At 41.9% G+C, this 20743-nt stretch overlaps 2 protein-coding genes across 6 annotated transcripts in view; both read right to left on the reverse strand.

Moving 5' to 3' along the window:
- Positions 1-15361, reverse strand: part of pik3r2 (phosphoinositide-3-kinase, regulatory subunit 2 (beta)) — a 33031-nt gene extending 17670 nt beyond the window's left edge. The window contains exons 1-2 of the mRNA XM_084008023.1: positions 15162-15361; positions 7894-8784 (exon numbers count right to left, since the gene is read on the reverse strand). Coding sequence (XP_083864149.1) covers positions 7894-8212 — 319 coding nt within the window. The 5' untranslated portion in view covers positions 8213-8784; positions 15162-15361. The remainder of the gene's footprint in view (positions 1-7893; positions 8785-15161) is intronic.
- Positions 15362-16199: 838 nt separating this feature from the next.
- mast3a (microtubule associated serine/threonine kinase 3a) overlaps positions 16200-20743 on the reverse strand; it is a 28076-nt gene continuing 23532 nt past the window's right edge. For all 5 annotated transcript variants that reach the window (XM_084008013.1, XM_084008010.1, XM_084008012.1 and 2 more), the window contains 4 exons: positions 20438-20560; positions 20091-20227; positions 19591-19775; positions 16200-19483 (listed from right to left, as the gene is read on the reverse strand). In XM_084008013.1, the coding sequence (XP_083864139.1) occupies positions 18606-19483; positions 19591-19775; positions 20091-20227; positions 20438-20560 (1323 nt within the window). In that variant the 3' untranslated portion in view covers positions 16200-18605. The remainder of the gene's footprint in view (positions 19484-19590; positions 19776-20090; positions 20228-20437; positions 20561-20743) is intronic.

Here is a 20743-nt window from a genome sequence, read left to right on the forward strand (position 1 = left end):
TCCAAAACAACTCATGTGAGCAACTTCTGATCTGGCTCCCCTATTGTCCTGCACTATGTCTGACAACATAGTGCAGTGTATTACAAAACCATTATGTGTGTGAGTGTTGTAAAGAAGATTTATAGGTATAAAAACTACTTGGGGACAAATTGTTCTCTTGGTTGAAACAAAGCAATGTTGGAAACGGACCTCACACATCAGTTTCTTGTCTCCTCTGTGACATTTTCAGACCACAAAGGCTTCAAAGGCTAAATGCAAACAAATGTAAATTGAAGCAGAATACTTGGTTAGATAAAAACATTTGAAAAACGTTTGTATTTTTGAAATGATTACATTTTTCTTTTTTTAAATACATTCTAACTTTGGAGTTATTGGATCAAACTAGCCAGAAACAATCCCAATCAACCACCACTGTAATCTAATTCTAAAAAGTCCTAATAATGTTAATGTAGCCTAATCTGTATCTGCAACTGTGCAGCAATATCAGGTTTAAACAGAATAAATAGACTCATATGTGAGCTTGCAGGTTCTTGATTGGTTGACATACGATATTGCATTGTGTTGCAAAAGTTGTGCATGGTTCAACTCTTTTATCGGGGAAGCCCGTGTTTTTTTTGCTGGGTCTGCAACCCTCCGTTGCCAACTCAGATATATCTCATTGAAATGAATGAGGTAAGTGTTGTTTGTTGTGAAGTCTTCACAAACCACTTAATTGATTTTTGCTTGCATTAGATTTCTTTTTACAAAATCATAAAATGTTATGACGAACTGTGAAAACACAAATTCTTTGGACCAACGGATCCTTTAAATGGCTTGATAAAATGCACTCATTTATTTAAAACGTTATTGTGAGAATAAAGGAACCCTGTCTAAGTGGGACTGGATTGTCATAATTACAGATGCAGCCAAATGCAAAGCAGAAGTATAAATTATTCAGTAAAAGAGAGCAAGAGCCAATCTTCATGGAGCCCGTATATGCAGTTAGGAGTAGGCAGGATGCAGGCAATAAAATGTGGAAATCAAATAAAACAGGGAAATAAGCACAAATATAGGCTATAAAACCACAAAGTGAATGCCCTCCAACAGTTTGCGAGGGGAGTAAGAAAACATTGATTGGCACATTTTCCCCAAGAGGAAGGAACTTTCTCACTCCTTCATGCAAACAAACATAAACTCTTTATTTCACAGTATATTTCACTTCACTTCCCCAAAAAAAAAACTGTTGTGCAAAGAACGAGACTTTTATTTTCTTCCTTTTTGCTGCCAAAATAAGCTGCAGCCCTGCAGTCTTCTCAAGGTTTTGGGAAGGTATGGAAGAAAGAGTGAGAGGCAGAGAGTGAGAGATAAGGTAACAGCAACTTGTTAGTCAATTAGAATCACTTCCTTCGCAGACTGCACACACCGAGAGGCAGGCTTATGTCTTGACATGCCCTGAGACGTAACCAATGGGAGAAACAGATAAGAGAAAGAGGGAGAGAAGAAAGAAGAAGAGAAAAAAAAAGTGTGACTTTTGCACTCGAACAAGTACGTCCTGGTGCGTTCATAAGAAATCTAACAGGCTAGATCTTCAGAGATGCTTTGATAACATCAAGCTGAGTCATTCAACATCATCTGTGTTGTAAAAAACACAACAACTATAAAGTCATGTGTGACTATCTGAACGTGAAGCCGGAGCTGTGATGGTCGGATGAATGTTGCAGATCCTGTCTTTGTGCGTCTGCACCGACTCGATTCCCCAGACAAGCAAAAAAGCAGACTGGATGAAGCACAGCTATGTGAAGTAAAATATTTGCTCTGTATCTTCTGCATCAGTGTGCTTATGTAACACGTAGCTGGCTCTGCTGCATTCTCCCTCTCAGAGGTCTGTGTTAGAAACCCAAGCTTTTCCAAACGCAGAGATACAGCACAGATTCATTCACAGGACTTCACTGCTCCAATTAAACCTCTGGAATTTCCTCACTTTAAGTCCAACACTCCCAACACTTTCGATTTGTGTTAAACGTTTGTCAATGTCTTAGTGAACAGTACTGAAATTAGAGTGTGCAGTTCATCTACCACCACTGGTGCAACAAATTATCCTTTGTTTTGTGGTAAAAACTTCGGATTTCGCTCTATTTTATTCGACAAAACACTGTCAAATTCACATTCCAGCCTGGACAGCCACAGCTACAGTTTGCCACAGAAAAAACAATAATATCTTCATTGTGCCATAACTTAAGTCCACCCATCCGTTATCTGTAACTGCTTATCCCATTCGGGGTCACGTGGGGCTTGTGCCGATCCCAGCTGGCATTGGATGAAGGCAGGGATCGCCCTGGACAAGTCGCCAGTCTATCACACATAGACACAGACGTCTAAGGGGAATTTAGAGTCATCAACTAACCCACCCTGCCTTTCTTTGGACTATTGGAGGAAGCCGGAGAAACACTGACATGAAAACTCCACAAAGACGATTACCAAAAACATTGGATTCTTACAAACACTTCCATTAAAGACTGAAGCTTTTTTCCTAATATTTATCTGCATTATTTCACGAGATCTAAGTGACTTCTCATGGTTTCACTGTCCTCTAAATGCACCAATTTAAAAAAAAACTAAAAGTAAACACTGTTTTCAACAAATAGGTCAAAATATTTTTAAACCATGTCGGTTACTCCAAGCATGTGTTTCTTATGTACAGTGGTGACAAGGCCAGTTGGTGTCTGGCTCACGGATGGTGTGCAACTGTGTGTATGCTGCCGGTCAGGTTTCACGGCTGCATGTCCTCGCTGCATCCCAACTATGTAGACAGGCCATGCATTATGAGCGGGCACACCATCCATTCCTCTGTCACAACACGCTTCAAAGCTACACGTGTACGACGGAGCCCCTGCAGCCATGTCGGACACAGGTGATCTCTGCACGACGCCGGATCTGGTTTTACAGGCCTACAGGCTCTATTCAGAAGAAATATATAGATAACTTGAAATAGTAGGCAGATAAATTAATTTTAATAAAGAAAAATTGACAGTTTTTGAATTAAAATGTCAATATAGGCTCCCTAGTAACACCATGCTCACATTTTTACAGATAAAAATGGTCTTTTAGTATGTTGGCTGACATTGTGGCATTGTAGGAAAACTACATTTTTGCACTCAGTTGGCTACAGGATGCTTAAGTGGATTAATGGGCCTTTGTGTTCCATTGTGAGATAATTTCTTGTATGTGTAGTGCGTTTGATAATGAGCATTTACAACTGATTTTGCTTGCTTTTTGACCGCCTTTAAGCCAGAAGCAGAAATGTAATCAATGGAATTTGTATCACCCTTCTGTCTTCTTCCATCTATAGACAATGAATGCGTTAGTGATGTAGTAAAAGGGTTTTTGCAGGGTTGTCTACTACTCCTACTACTACTACTAGTACTACTACTACATGTGTTTCTATGTACCTGACTGGTAATGTGTTCATGTTTGAGGTCGGGACACAGTGTTGCATTGTAGATTTGTTTGCATATTTTTGTTCAACTGTACAAACAGGTGATTATATGACAACGTAGCATTGTGTCCAACTGGACTCAGTGTTACATGACTCTCTACGGTCTAAAAGTAACAGGGCCAGTATGCTTGTCAGATTGTTGAACGCCATCTGAAAACCCCACCCCCCATGTCTTTCCAATGTTCCAGTCAGGTCAGCTGTGCAAAATACAAACATTTTTTTGTAACTTTCCAAAATTGCTGTCCCAATTTGAACATCTTTGGCCCTCAGAAGAAAAGAAAATACTATGCTTTTGTTATTTGGTTCATAATCTATCTCACATTATTATTATCATCATATCAAATTTCCTCATAGCAAACAAACTGAAAATTTTCATTCTGTACAAACAAATGGGTGTCATGACTTTATTGCACTCCTTCCTACAGCAAGCAACTGTACACAAACTGATGCCATTAACCTTTTAGTAAGACAATTTCACGCCTAGACGTGTTCCCATCTACTGCTCTGGCACTACAGAAATAAGAAAATACAATTTGCTACAGCTCTGCAAAGTGTAGCATGCTAAATTTACTAAACTCCATGAGAATAACACAACAGTCAGAAGAGAAACCAAATACAGCTGGTTCCTATATTTGCAGTTGGATAGGGTGGCCTTGGCTTACACTGTAGCCCTCATCTCTCTCTCCCTTTTCAGCCTCTCTATATCTTTCCCCATTCACTTTCCCTACTGTCTCAGCCCCTCCGCCAACCCCTCCTCCATGGGTTCTTTGAAAGTGTTTTCCTGGTAAGGCGCAGGGAACGGAGAGTGAGTGGAGGCCTCTCCTTTCTGAGAACTGGCCCCGCTAACATGGTTTATAGCTGCCCAGAGACAGTATCAGACATGTATGTGAATCAGGGAGGGAGGCTGCAAAAGGAGGGGGGCACGATAGAGAGAGAGAGAGAGAGAGAGAGAGACAGAGAAAGAGAGAGAGAGAGAGGAGGGGGAGAGCGGGATGGAGTGAGAGAGGGAGTACGAAGGGAGGAGTTTGCAAACATGCCAAGCCAAGGTTCACTTCAGCAGGCAGTTAAAGTGAGGCCAGGGAGAGGAGAGTAAAAGAGAAAAAAAAAATGGCTCTGAGTTCGTAGAATTATTTCTGCTGCAAGTTGAGATACGTTCTGCCTCGGTATCTGGAGTACAAAACTAATTTTAAGTCACAATTGGTCTGAAAAAGTCTACTTACATCTATCAATCCAAGCTGTACTTTATATACTTTATATATAGGGGATTATATACTATAAATCCCTTCTAATGACCCGTCTTTCAATGCCGACACACTATTGGTGTTGTTTTAGCTTTGAATGCTTTAAATAAACGAGACATGTAGGTGATGCTGCATTAGAAGGACATGGGCCTTTCCATTGCATTCCACATTGGACAAATACTCACACTACTATGACGTCATCGGCCAACCCAGATTCCTCTTCTTGCTATGTAATTTTATAAATAAGAAAAGCTGAACCACTAGCATCTTTTAGCAAACAAGAAATCCACATTCTTCATATTTCTGCTGAAAAACACTGGTACATTTACAGGCAACAAGTAAAGTTGTCGGCATTCTAAACAGTAACCTGATTTCTTGAATGCAAATGAAAAACTTGGTTTCCTTAATCTGGGTAAGGGATTAAAAAAACAAACAATAAGAAACCTAATCTTTTGGCAAAGTGTACACCTAACTGGGTTCCTAATGAGAAAGTTTTACATGCATGTATTTACATGTAAAAGACTTTAGACTGACAACGCCTATGTAGTAGCCATGTGGAGGGAAGAAAATTAACATAAATTGTTGCTGAATTAAAAATAATGAATAAGTCAAAAAAGCTAAAAGCTAAAATAAATAGATCTCATCTACTTAGTTTGTAAGAACAGTAAGAAAAAACAGCTCTAGCAGTGCACTTGTTAGCCAAAAAGCTCTGACCTGGAACAAACAAAAAAATGCAATCCAAAAATATCACCAATAACTTTTTAAATATTACAGCTTTCAAAGGATTAAATCATGTGAAAGTATCATCAAGTTGAACCTGATAACGGTCCAGCTGTATGTAAATGTGGCTTTTATAGTAACCATGCGATTACAATGCAGACAAAGACTGATTTAATTCCTTAGTTTTCCTAATGTCTTGTGTGCACTTAAACTTGTAAGTGCAGGACTAAGTTTTCACTTGCACTCTGAACTTGAAAGTAAACAAACTGCTGAGAAACCTTTGTGCTCTGAATCTATAGTTTGGATTGATTCAGCCTAATTAAACTGCTTGTTAAAGGATGGACGTTGGGATTAAACCTGTAACTTGGTCATCCTTCCTAACCACCAAGCTGTGGTGCTGCCCCAAGATACCAATTGTTACAATCCCTGCGAATAGCAAATGGGCCACGCTAACAATAGCTCTATTCACACCACGTCCAGGGCGTCCGCTCCTTCAGGGAAATGACGACGATATTTGTCAAATTTGGGCTCGACCATTTCTAATCTACAATGCATTTCTGGTGCTAAGCCAAGGTATTCTTCCTTTAGCCACTGCCCACCGCCCACCCCCATCTCAATCCCCTCTCAGGGTTTCACTTAGTTCTTCCGGCCCTGTCTCTCCATATCACAGACACAAACGCCTGCTGCCCAACTGGTTTGTTTCACCGTCCATCAAACCACTAGGATACTGTTGTCCTCCTCACCTGCCTCTACTGGGGAAAGTTAAGGCCTGTGCTTATTCACCAAAACATCCCCGTCTCTACCAGATTTTTTAACATTATTGGCCTGGAGAACTCTCATTTGATGAGAAATGTTAGTCATTTGTGCAGCAATGATATTCCCTGTTTTTTGGGACATCTCCAAATAAAATAAAAAAAAGAAGAAAAACAAAATACGGAGAAATGAATTCAAACTAATGAATTTGAATGAGGCCCAGTGTACTGTTGTACACAATGAATAGCCAATTGGCTCAACCAGAGGTAATTCAGAGTTCACAGCGTACGTGCACAGAGCGGTACTTGGCCCATCTGTCATAAAAAAAAAGCACGGGGGAATTGCAGAGAATACAGCTTTTGACAGAGGAGGAATGTATGATTTTATGTGCAGAATGATATAAAAACTTTTATTAATCTTTTGGCCCTTTGCACCTTTTCCTCTGGCATCCCATACAAGGAAGCAATAAATTAACCAGCCAAAAGCGAGGGAGTGCTAATGAGGAGAAAATGATGGAAATCGTGGGAGTGTTAAAGAACTTTGGTAACAAATCAAAGTTTTTACTTGAAGTTGACCTTGCTTCGGTTGACAAATCCAAACCAAGTGTATATTTGACTTGGACAGCGTTGCAGCTGAAAAGCATGCTCTTACCATTATGAATAAATATCAGATGTGCATATTTTCCCAAAGTCACAGGAGTGAAGGGAGGTGTGAAACAACAGGGCACTTATCTCTGAGTAAAAAAAAAAAAAAAGTGACATTGCATTCCCAGAAATGTTGAATAACTCAATTTGCACCAATTCTTTGAAAGCAGTACATGCAGCCCCTCCTGGCAGTGTGATCTTTTCTAGTGAGTGGAGGGTCAATAACAAGTCACGGCGAAGGAGAGCCAAACATTGTTTTACAGATAAGCCCAGATTGAGTTTGGATGCCAAAGACGCATGTTAATGTTGAATGTAACAGGGCCACACAGACAGACCGAATCAATGTCAGACCTGTACAGGAGAGTCCAGTAAGTAGATGGATTAGCCCATTATTATTCAGCAGAGAGTTGGGTTAGCTGTGCTTCTAAAGAGGTAAGGCTTATGACGTGTTTTTAAGTATAGATTAAAGGGTCAGCTAGAGGTCAATGCCAAATGTGAGAGCCCTATCAAAACTCCTGTGGTGGTTGACCAACAACAAACCAGCTGCACCAATTTTGATTGCAAAAAATGAAACTCCTTACTAAAAAAGAAAACTCCTCCAATGAATAAAGGCAGGACCAGAAAGATTAATAAAATCACAAAATGTGGCATAAAATAGGATGGGTTAACTGTTTTTTTACTCCTTTCCAATTTGGTGCTTTTTGCATAACAGGCGATTAGTAAAAATACAATTGTGCATGGTAGAGATTATATTACATTGGGCTGTAATATAATACGTATGACTTTTCAATTATAATTTGAAAAGGAAAATAGACATAGAACCAGCATACAGAAAAGTCATCAGCGTCACCAGCGTGAAAACCCTGTTCATTTACATACTGCAAAACCAGCTACAACTGTATTTCATGGTCACCTTAAAATTTTAAATGGTATCATGCTACGAGCGTTTTCCACAATATACAAACTACGAAAGGGGCAGATACCATGCAGATACCATGCAGCTACGCTGCGGAGAAAAACAGATATATATATATATATATATACACAAAAGGGCTCTTACCTTGACACAACTCTGGTCGTGGAGCAGCAGGGAGGGGTCGCTGGGACCGGGGTTGACTCGACGGCAGCGCCATCTTCACAGGGCCCACATACTCGACATACGTCCCTGGGAAGTCGCCTCTCTGTTTGGTGCGCTCGTTGTACCCGAGGAGCCAGCCGAGGCGCTCAGGCTGCTCCACGCAGCCCTCCTGGTAGTTCTCCATGGACAGCAGAGAGGCCTTGCTGACTGTCAGGAGGTCTCCAGGCTGCAGATCCAGGTCCTCTTCCTGGTCCTTGGTAAATGCGTAGAGGGCAAGGTACTGAAAACCTTCCATCGCCATTTTGTTATGGAGGGAAAAAAAATCAAAATGGCCACTGAATAGAGGATTAGATGGTGCAGCCCGAGTCCCACTGCAACAACAGGGTTTGGCTTTCGAAAAATCCTCCTCAGAACCCAAAAAGGCTGTTGAGTCACTAAACTCTAGTGTTGGTTGGTGTTGGTACGGTGGCTTAGGGGGTCGGGGGGATGAGGGGAGGAGGGGGAGTCACCCGAAGCTTAGAAGCATTTTCAAAAGTCGATAAGGTAGCGTTCTGCTGCTGCTATGTCTGCGGAGGCAGTGGTTTCAGACCTGACCGGTGTTGGTGGACTGGTGCACTTTCCTCAGCTTGATGCCCCGGTTCAGCCAGATGATGGAGCAGAGGGAGCGCGTTGGCAACATGCTCTTTCAAGCAGTGAAAACCTGCTGGCTGGGTGCTATTGGAGCAGCCGGTAAAGGATTTTGCCGGTTGAGGGCCCTGCGTCGTTGGCTCTCCGCGGCCAAATGAAGTGGTCTAATTGGAGGACGAGTGGCGGAGTGGCAAGGTCTTTAATCCTCTTCGGTTCTCTCAGGCTCCCGCATGTTCTCGACTGGACCTGCATGACATTAAAAAAAAAAACCCAAAAGAAAGAAAAGCGGAAAAATATTCAAAATTAGTCTTCGAGAAAAGAACAATAACAAAAACTACAATCATGAAAAAAATACAAATGAACGATCCAATACGTGTCATTTCTATTCGATAAACAGGCAGAAGTAAAGCGGCACATATCTATGTGAAACGAAGCTCAAAGCATTCATGAAAATGGCGAACTGCAGCAGCTCCATGCACTTGTGCAGTCTTTGGTTAGGACGGAGAGATCGGATGATGCTGCTGCGTCATGACCAACAGCAGACTGAGTCCCTGGACAGGAGCCTCCAGTCCCCCAATCTACAGTCACACACTCACAGTCTGAACTGACACATCACTTTCCACAGGAACAAGAAGTTTCACTGTGAAATAAACGTCCCTTACTTGCACAACTATGTGTGCGATAAAGCAGCGTCCGAAGAAATTCATGCAAAATGGCGAAGAAAACGTTTTCGCAGAACGAGCATGCAAAAGAAACTAAGACCTGCATCACGGCTGTAGGGCAACCACAATTTTCTGAAACATGCAAAACCCTCCGCAACAGTTCCCTCTCCGTAGGAGAGAAAAAAGGCAGCTTTGTGTTGCCTCAGAAATATTTCCGGCTTCATTCTGTCAAAATAAAGCTAAATCATACTGTACCAAGTCTATTGAAGATGAGAATACCGAATGAGCAGCAGCCAAAGCCCTGCACGATATCAGAAATACCACTTAAAAGCAAATGTTTCCATGCATTACATCCCCTTCCATTTAATCAATCGCATCATATTATCTACATTTAGCAAAAAGGTCATTCGTTACAAATATTCTCTAATGAAGATGATTGCAAGGCCCTATGAAATGCCAAGCACAAGTGCGCAATTATTATTATATGTAAAAAAAAGAAAGAATGCATCTTTTTTGGCCATTGAGACAATAAAATAAAAACGCTCAAAGTTCAAATTCGATATATTCTATACGGAGAGATGAGACGGGAATGAGGAAGAGAGGGAGAGATTATGGTTTTCACCAGATTACGTACATCTGTGGTCTGTGGACCAACCAAGGACAATGGTCCTGTTAACCTCTCTGGACGGGATGAAACGATGTCAGTGGGGAGATAGAGCAGGTAGACAGGGAGGGAGACGGGAAGGTGGATAGAAGTTCTGGTCTTGTATGCCAGGAGCAGGGAGCTATTTGGGGCAATTCCCCAAAACATCCAAATCCAAATCACCACAGGCCTGGTTTGCGAGGCCCGATGTTGTGCAATAATTTTCATTAACGTTCCTGAATGGCCAATGTTTTGAGTGATGCATTGCAGACATTTAAATAAAATTCGGTGGGAAGATAAAAAAAAAATAAACCTACATCTCCGGTTTGCATCTTCAAATGCCTACAGTGCATGCTTTCGAACCTTAGTCTAGATTATCCTCTCAACCACGTTCGCAAAAAAAGCGAACGGACACTCGCAGCAAACCTCCGTGAGCAACAATATCACCTTTTTAAAGAATAAAGAGTTACCGTGACAACAGGATGCAGCAGAGTGCAACACTCACCCCACTTTTGGTTCAGAGAGAAGCCGGACAGGCTCGGCCAGATTCTCGGTCCAACATCCTTCGAGCCGAGAAGCAAGAGGTGCCAGGCTAGACACGTGGCACTGGCATACCCAACCACAGCCCGCAATCCTCACACCACCATAACACCCCCCCCCCCCCCCCCAACCCGAAACTCCCCCCTCTCTCCACCTGCTCTCCAACCCCCCCCCCCCCCCCCTCCAACACGCAGAGTCCTGCCTCCAACTCCCCCCCCATCCTCAGCCAGCGAAAAAGTCCCGTCGTTTTTCCAGTTGCCATGTTTTATTTGTTTACAGTCAGCACTGCAGCAGAAAAGAGGTAAAAAGAAGCTGAAGACGAAGTAAAAGAAAAAGCAGTGCGCGGGGAGCGCTCTCATTCCGTAATCCTTTTTTATTATTTAGTTCCAGAGCAGAAAAAAAAAAGTCGTACAAGCGGAGAGAAGTGTCATCTCCGTTACAGTCCCGTTCTGATAGTGTTGTAGGAGCTCACAGTTCAGGCAGCAGCAGCTGGCAAGCTCAGCGTCACTGGATCCATCCTGTTTTTTAGAGACTTTTTATTCACTCAGAGCGACAGCAGGGAAGAAAGCAGAGCGAGCCTGAGAGACGGAGCACTTTGCTATCAGCGGAGTCCAAGCGGCGGAGGGAAACCACAAGAAAATAATTAATGAATAGGCAGCAAGTAACTCACTGTTGCTAGAGAGAGGGAAAGCTAATCCTGCCCTCTGATTGGCTGCTGCTCTGCCCATGTGCTCCCCAGTCACCAGAGAAGCCGGGCAAATCAAGGAAACGTTCTAATATTAGAAAATGTATCTAGGCAGTGATCAAACATCTGACCCAAACAACTCCACTTTTGCCGCACACTTGACTTTTTTTTTTCCAGACTTCACAACCTTGATGATTGCTCATCGTCTCAGCTGGAATGATGATTTACATCGAATGAAGCCGACACAAGATAATGATGGAAAACATTGGTAAAACTGAAGCTTGTGTGCAATTGGAGAGAATTCAGTGAGTCACGTTGAAGTCGTGCAATGAGATGAAAGGAGAGGATTTTTGTTTTTCTAGAACAGGAAGATAAATGTGATGAATAAATAACAACTGTACTTTATAATAATAAAGAATACACTAACGTCACAGTCGGAGTAAGTCATTATTCTTATGATTTCATATTTGTTATTTATTTCGTTTAATTTAACTGTGGAGGAAAGCGAGACCTAGATTGAACTCAAAATTGCATCTCGATTTTCCCCTGCTGTCTGCAGACACTGAATGACTCGTGACGTGTTTAGTCAGCCAGTGGAGCTCTGACCTGTTCATTATACACCAGCATGCATAATGTAAAATGGCAAATAAGCCATTCAGAGCATCACTAACACAGCTGAGGGAGACAAGAGAGCTACTGACAGAGATTTAACACCATCGAATCGCATCACATTATTTTGGTTGTACTGCATGTGTATACACTGTATCCCAGTAGATATGATTTTAACTAAAACATCTTTTTACTGTTGGTCTTCAAATATTCATAAGAACATTATGAGGTAGTTAGTTATTCATTTATACATAAAAAGGCCAGCATGTATAAAACGTTTTAAAAATTAGCAAATAAACTGATTTGTTGGTTGCCAGAAAGATAATGAGCATATATTTTTATAATAGTTGAAGTAGATTTTTTGAGAAAAGATGTCAAACATTTGATTTGGTTCCAGCCTCTTAAATGTGAGTATTTCCTGCTCTTCTTCGGTTGGTAATAATGTATGTCATGTTATATTACATTTATACTACATAATAGTAATATATGTCAGTGGATAAAATAACCACCCAGAGCTCCTTGTGTCTGATCCAGCAAGTAACCTTCCAGATCAATGTAATTCATCATATTGATGCAAAAATCCCATAATGGTATGGGAACATTTCTGAAAATCTCTGATGGTAATTTATGGTCATATTTCAATGTTTTTTGAGACTCATACCGATATATACTTTTTTTTAAACATAAACAAACAGTTTTGATAATTATACCTAAAATTTATTTTGTGTTTGTGTGATTTTTTACAGTCTCTGATGGACGAAATACACCGTTTCCAAAATTACCTTGAACTTTGTTTGGCATTTCAGTTCCGACATACTGTACACGACAACAATAAACAAGCTAATATCAGCTGATATATCGGCCAATTTATCAGTCCAGTTTTATATCAAATCAACCTACATAAAACATACTTCACTTATGTATGTGATTCATTTCTCCTGGGTGTTGTACATTTCATTTTAACTTTTCAACCTACTGCATCAATCATCATCAATCGTGACTTTTTTCTATGTAGGCCAGTGTCAAATTTGGTGAGGCCATCATTTTAACCATTTCTTTTCAAAGTTTGAAGGGAAACATGCCTTGGTGAATCCAGTGCAAATATCAGCAGCAGTTCACCCTACAGTTATGATTTTTATTTTTCAAAAGGAGCTGACGGGTTAGTGAGCTTGAGAATGTAGACTAAGCTTGAACACTTTTTGCGATAAAAGGAAAAAACTGACACGTTCTTTTACGTGTCAGAGACACGGTTTAAGGATTTCATGCATCAAGAAAAGAGATGCTTTAGTTTTACATTGTCCTCAAGTGACTTCCACTCAGACAAATACATACATTGTATAGAAGTCAGACAGTTAGGTGGCTACACAGTTGTTGCTTTAACGTCTGCTTATATGTCGGCCCGTCACGGCCCTGCAGATGAGCAACTGACTACAGAGTCACCACGCATGCAGCCTGGCCTCGGGCCATCTGTCCACATGGAAGTAGAAAATCTACTGCGCCACAGGCAGCGAGGACAGACCAACAACACAGGAGCTTGTGAGCACTCATTTTTCCGCCCGAAATGCGGGCTTAGGTGTTTTGTGATTTAAGTTATGTTCACCTGAATTCTATCTGTCCTTAATGAAGCTGAAAAGCCTATACTTCGCTAAGCAGAAACATCTGCTACGAAGATTATGTAGCACTGAGACGGCAGTGTTCTGAAAAGTCGACTGTACCACAAGGCTCTACAGTCAAAAGGGGACTCACTGTAATTATCAGAAGATATAAGACGCAGGCAATTCAACGCCTCAGCTGGTTTGAAATCATATATTAAGTCCACGCAACCACGCCGTTAAATTTAAACATTCGGACTGCAACAAAGAAATCTGATAAAGCTGCAAAGTCTGCACCACTTGGAAATACCACAAGCCTTTTTGCTGAGTAGTTAGCATATTGTACGTCGACCCAGACCACAAGTCCATTATGAACGCATGAAAAGTGCACTCCAACCACTCCACAGCTAACTGCCTGATCGTGAATATGTGCAGGTAACATACAGTGGCCTCCATTGTAACGCACAGCAAAGACAGATCTAATCAAATACTAATCTCATCGTGACACAGAGAGATTAATAAGGAGCGGCTTTTACTTGAACTAATTCAAATTAAGTGGCACCTTCATCAAATCCATCTGATTGGCCCATAGATGTCCGTCTGGCTTTCAGTCAACATGATAGGAACCTCTGGGTGTTATTTCTACTTCTATGTAAGCAGTGACATGGTAACGTCCAGAACAGAGGTTTTTCTAAAAAAGTACCAAGTGTGTTGTGGAAATAGGCTCGTTCAACTCCCTGAATGTTAAGAAAACCATACTTTTAACTGAGATTTTCTCTGCAGCATCTCTAGTGGAGGCAAACACTCCTTCAAGCACACCTTATTCTGCTGCGATGTCAATCAAATAACACAAGTTAACTGTTCCCCCAGCTGAATGACATAGAACAAAAATACCCACCGTTGTTTTGGTGGAACTTGACGTTAAGAAGTGACACATGGCATTTTATGAGAACGCTCCGCTTCTTTTGTAAGTTTTAAATGCAACGATGCAAAGCATTTTGAGACATTTAGAAGAAGAGTGAAGGCATCCGCCACGAGTCGTGCTTCACATTGATAAAGTAGTATAATGGAGGATTGACATTTGGTTGCATGATGCTGGATTCAATAATTACAGGAGAGAAAAGGGGGGGAGAAAAGGGGGGGTCTCACACAGTTGAGTGGCTTGTCTTATTATGCAAGTAGCACAATTTCCATTAACTCCTTGATGCATGCCAAATGCCCAAACACACACACACACACTTCACCATTTCTGGCCGTCAGCTGTGTTGGGCCTCCACACTGCATGGCCTCCTATAGTCTGCAGTCAATGTAAAGGCACCAGTGTCACGTTATGTTACTATCAACGTTATAACGCTGCAAAGCGTATTTACTGTGGTTGAGACTTGCAGTACGACTTTTTCAATCTCAGCAACATCTAAACACGTTAGAATGTCAGCGTGAAGTTAAAAAAAAGAAAAAAGAAATCCATCACTCGGAGGTTGGAACTGCATAAATTGACGTACACTTTTTAAAAGTTGTTTTTTTAGTCGTATAGCCCATCAACCAACACATCAAGAATGGACAAAAAAACCCAAATAATTCAACCCTAAAGCAAACATAAACGTTAAAGTTAACGGGCTCAGCATTTCATACACGTCAACTGTCGACAAACGCGAGCAACGTGTTGCGCGACTAAATACTAAACGTTACATTTTAGCGCAACGACCACTGCGCAAATATACATGTGTGAAGGCTGTAACAAACACGAAGAAAACCCCCAGTTTAAACTTTTAAAGTAGGGCACGAGTCAACGGCGTGAAGCTGCGTGCGCGAAGCACACTTGCAAAAGCGCTTCCACCATTTTCCAGGACAGTGGCTGGACTGGAAATGTGCAATAACTTGGAAAAACTCACCCGCGGATATTTCTTGACTCTTCTCACTTTCGGCAGCGGCGCTTTAAACGCGTGAAAAGTCGCAGACAAACGAGCCCGCGTAGTGACTCGTCTGCGGACGACGGCTTGTCGGTGCGCAACAACAACTTCTAGCAATCCCTCCGCTCGGTCGTCGCTTCGCCGTCTTTCTCTCGCTCTTTCTTTCTTTTCCCGTTCATGACTCCCTGCTCCCCCTACACAGCCATTTTCCAGCTCAGCACGGCGCAGGGAAGGAGAGTGCGTGGGAACTAATATGAGGAGCGCGGAAAGTGACGAAGCCGAGCGGAAAAGTCCGAACGGTTCGCGAGGGGGTCACCGGATGGCCTCGGCCCATGGTGGAAATTTGAACCTGATAACGTGAATGTTTACCCCCAACTTTGAGAGCTCTTTTATGGCAAAGAAATGAGTACATGTGCCAAATCCCATATTGTACGTTTTCACTTTTACCATCCATATCTTACTTTTCTTTTCTGATTTAACTGTATATGGGAAAACAGTTTGAGTGGAAAGGACAAATTCTTGATTTTATATGCATACTTTAGTCATTTTTCATACCTAATAAATCATTACTATACACAGTAGAGGTGGGAGAAATAATTGATTCTATGATGCATTACAATACTTTGTTGAACGATTCTGCATCAATGCAGTACAGTCTATAATAAATTATGAATTTTTTGTTTTGGGAAATCTTTCAACATATTATATAAGTAATGTAGCACATCAACCGTATCATACAAATAGGAATTGGTTTGAAAGATTTGAAGGGACAATTCTCATATTTAATTCCAAAATAAAGGTGCAGCCAGAATCGTTAAATAATCAAATCGTGACCCTGTGAATCGTAATTAAATTTAACTGTGAGGTGATGACGATTCCCACCACTAATATACTAATAATGACATGTTTATCGATCTAGAGCGCAACACTTGACCACCATTAAACCAAAGGAAGATTATGATCGTTTATGGCACCACAATCATGCATTAACTGTTGTATGAAGGGACAAAAGACAAACACTTGGTAGTCCTGGACTTTGGAGTCCCTTTGCAATGCATTTATTTCAAGCACTGTTAAGACAATAATCATAATTAAAAAAAAAATCAATGTCAAACCAGTCTGCATCAGATACCCACATGGTAGGCATTTCATAAAGGCCAGCTTGTCATTTGGAAACAAACGGGTCAAATGGAAAGCAAACAAAGTGTTAGACCACAAACACACCAAGACGTGTGGAAATGATGGAGAACTCGGTTATGAAGACGTGGAGTGTATCGCACACTGGCAAGAAGAGTACTTGTGGAGCGTTTCATTTCGATGCGTGGTGCCAAACCGCTGGTATAAGATCTCCACACAGCAAAGTCTTGATTGATCACAACGATACAATTTAGGGTCAAGAGATACTTTGCACGTTTGGTGGGAGTACAAAATGAAAACATCTAATCCTAAGAACATACCAAGATGTATATTGCATCAGAAATTCAGTGATAAATTCTACACAGACACACAGTTTTGTTCCCCCAAAGTACAACGGACAAACTTCTAACTTCTAACCACGGTTCAAGGCTTAGTATGTACTAAACATCCATTATAAATTCCCACATTAACAGTTCCCTGAACATGGCAAAAAAAAAAAAAGTGTGCCTTGATAAAACTTAAGCACACAGGACAAAAGTTTCTTCTGTGTAAGTAATGAATTTGATATAAGGCTGGATTCATGTTTGAATAGTTCCAAGAAAAGAAAATGAAGAACACCGCTGAAAACCAAATCCCAGCGACCGAGCAATTTAAGAATTCAAGACCCTTTGGATTTAAAAAATGAATTATGGAAATATGTTATAACATTGTGGGAATATTATGCTGGGATGTAAAGCATGCACAATCCTTTTGAGGCTGATCACAACATGAGATTAAGACCGCGTCACATATAAGTGACGTTAAACAATAAGAGTCCATCTACCCATACAAGGTCACTTTCAAAAACACACCAACAGCTGTTATAAGGTCCACCATTGTTTATACAACATACATCCACAGCAGAGGTTATTAGTACTGCAACAAGACTGTTTCCATATCAAAATATATATAAAAGAAAATCACCACTACTCATTCCTTCATCCACCCAGGGCCTCAGGTTGAATTTCATTCATATTTTTCATAATAATTTAACAAAAAACATGACATGTCCACACGTATTTGCACTAAAATGTAAACATTCATTCATAACACGCCTTAATAAAAAAAAAAAAACAGCCAAGGGAACTAGTTTTGTTTGTTGCATCCCCTGTGCAATTTTTTCAATCCCACGCAGAAGGAAATCAACCTGAAATATAAATGTGCTCTAGCGGTTATACGGCTACTATAACTTGTGCAAACACTTCAGCAAGACTAGGTTTGTGAGGAGCTGGACGGCTTGATTCAACAACATACTAGAGGAACGAGACAACAGCCTGGTTTCCGAAGGTAGTCACAAAGCTTTATCTACACACCTGTATGTCGATCAGGTTATGATTCAAACCACCACTAGAGGAGTGACATTTTTTTTTTACACAACAGACAGGAAGTGGATGTAGAGCCCATGCATGCTTGAAGATTCTTATATACAGCTATAGTACCTTTTTTTTAAATGGTTGCTATGGCTAAACCATGTTTTGGCACCACTAAGCTTCCAAGTATTGACATGGTGATATTTGTTTTCTTTAAAAATGTTCACACGAGGCCTGTGTTCAAGATCGACGAGTCCAAATGGTTGCCTCCGCAAACTGTAAGAGAGAGAGGCGGCACAGAATATCGAGATTTCATAATGTACAGTATGTGTGTGTATGCTGAACAAAGACCCAATCTGAACACGAAACAATACCCAGTTCTAGCAGGCATTGAGGTATAAAAAAAAAAAAAAAAAAAAGGTACAATATTTAACGATGTTACCTGCCCTTTTCTGCACCTGCTGTAAAACCACACTGAGAAGTTGTTGTGTGGCTTTTCTTTTATGGAATTCCTGAACTAAGAGCAGCTGAAGCGTCCGAGGCATTTTTTTTCAGCAACCGAAAAAATAAAACCAAGATGAGCATTAAAAAGTCATAAATAAGTTTCTTCATTTTAAACAAAAAATATTTACAAAACACGTCAGTTGCAGGTGCCACAGTGATTTGAGAACCAAGAGACAAAACAAGCAACTAGGAAGTAAACATGGTTTGGCAGTCATTATTCTGTTAACAGTGTTGCAGGATGCATATATTACTGAGAAACATCAATGTTAATTTTGCTCTTCCGTCTTCAAGCAGTTGCTTGTGATGATTTGGGACTTGGTCACAGTTTTCTGGACACACATGCAAGGCCTTCAAATGTAACTACAGTAGCTGGTCAAAGACATAACTTCACTTTTCAGTCTCCTCCTCACTGAGACTCCCTGGCAAACTGACTAAACTAAAACCCTTCTTTTTCTTTTGACTTGGCTTTCTGTGGTGGTGGTGGGGTTGCGGTACCCTGTGATGCTTTTCCTTCCAGCTTCACAGTGGATTCTGCTTGGGCCGGGTTGATCCACGACGCCTTGAACGCCTTCGGCTGCGTGACGGGGCGCGTTGGGCTCGGCGTCACCTCTCTCTCCTCCAAGTCGTCGAAACTCACTTCCTGCACCGCCTCCTGTTTCTTGAAGGAGTCCCTTCGCTCCGACAGCGCCAGCTTCCTCATCACCACCACCTCTTTAGAGTGGTGGTTGCCGCCACGGTGTTGTGGGGAGGCGGTAGCGCGGTAGTGCTCACTGCCTCCGCTGGCTGTGTCCTGGTGGCCTCTCTGCCCTCCTATGTACAGACCCTGACGGCCGTGCTCACCGACACAGACGAACCCCGTGGCGGTGTCCCCCTCCAGGTCCTCCAGTCCCTCCCCTTCGGACAGAGGCAACTCCATGGTGTGCCGGCGGGTGCTGTAGGCCTTCCTATCTCCATGGTACCCCCCTGTCATCTTGTCTCCCGTCAGCTTCTCCGCTGATTGGACCCTCTTGAGGAGCGGCGAGCGCGGCGGTTCTGCACTGCGGGGACGCACAGAATGACGGGTGATAGTGGGAGGGGACAACGTCTTGCCATGGAAACCCTGCAAGGACTTGGGGTGACTCGGGAGGCAGGATGGAGAGCACTGGGGGGAGAGGGGCTGAGGAGGTGGGATGCAAGCTAGCGGCGAAGGAGGGATGCTGCTAGTGGACTTGCAGCGGCCAGCTTTGTTGTAGCGACCCAAGACATGTAGGGAGCTGGGACGGGCTTGAGGTACAGGAGAGTTAGGGGAGCTGGAGCAAGGAGAGGAGCTTGAATCTTAGAGAAAAAGAGAAAGAAAGTTCACCATCAGTAGATATTTTTCTCAAGACGCGACATAAAAAACATCAGACAAAAAGAGATTCTGTTTTTGAGATGAAACTCACCTCCGGAGTGATCAGGAGCAGGGGAGCGACAAGGCGTAGACGGCCCAGGAGAGAGGCTCTGTGTCGGGGAGCCGGATAGGCTGTCGCTAGACGACTGGTGGAAACCCGAAGAGAAGCTACGACTGCTCTGCATGGGCGGAGGAGGCGTGTGCTTAGACAGCTTCTTTAAGATGCTACGTCGTCGGCTGTGGCAGAGGAAAGAGGGGTTAGCCAAAGGACGCAGCTTATAGAAAACAAACATCCATCAAATTATAGTTCATATTACTGGATTTTGTAACAATGCTTCATCAGTGCATTGGTCTATTTTGAGTCATGAATGAACCTTTTCAAGTTAAGCCACTGCGGTTTTACTTCAATGCAGTCTCTAAGGCCAAATCCAATGAGACAGACTTGGAGAATGTCTAAGTCGTCTATCTGGAATCTAATGCTAAGCTTCAGAGAGGATGTTCCAAGTGTCATACAGTAATGAAGTTGCTTTTTTTCCTTCTCCTCTCACATACCTGTCCTGTCCGTCTTTCCTCTTGCTCTTCTTGCTGCGCCGGGCCATCTTGGCCTTGTAACTCGACTTCCTGGCAGGGCCCACCTTGATAGAAGTGTTCTCCAGTGCAGTAGTCTGCAGGGTCACCCTGTTGCCACTCTGTAACATATCATTAACATAAACACCTATCTGCAAGGCGTTCTCTCTTGGGAGTACACAAAATTATGTGTTATAAGTTATACAAAATGTGTGTAGAAAGACTCAGCAGAACATGTAAACTTTTCCCACTTTAAATACATTGTAATCATGAAAATATACAATTTGTATGCAGAAAAATGATTTACAAATTTACAAAAGTTATCTTCGTACCTTGAGGAGGAGCTCCACCACCTCGGTGTGGACAAGTCCCTGGACCGACTCCCCGTTGACGTGAGTGATGAGGTCACCGGCCCTCAATCCTGCCTCCTGTGCTGGACTGCCTTCCTCAACACACTGTTGAACCAGACACACACACACAACCTGAGATTAAAATTACTGGTCAAACAACCACCTAATTGGCTGTCATCATGACTGCTCTATGCAATTATTTAAACAAATATGCTTTTGATTTACTTAAGACATATTTCATATTAATGCACAGCATCAGAAAAGTTCAAATGCATACATAAAAACTAT

The sequence above is a fragment of the Eutrigla gurnardus genome, assembly GCF_963514095.1.
Source record: "Eutrigla gurnardus genome assembly, chromosome: 4".
Lineage (NCBI taxonomy): Eukaryota > Metazoa > Chordata > Actinopteri > Perciformes > Triglidae > Eutrigla > Eutrigla gurnardus.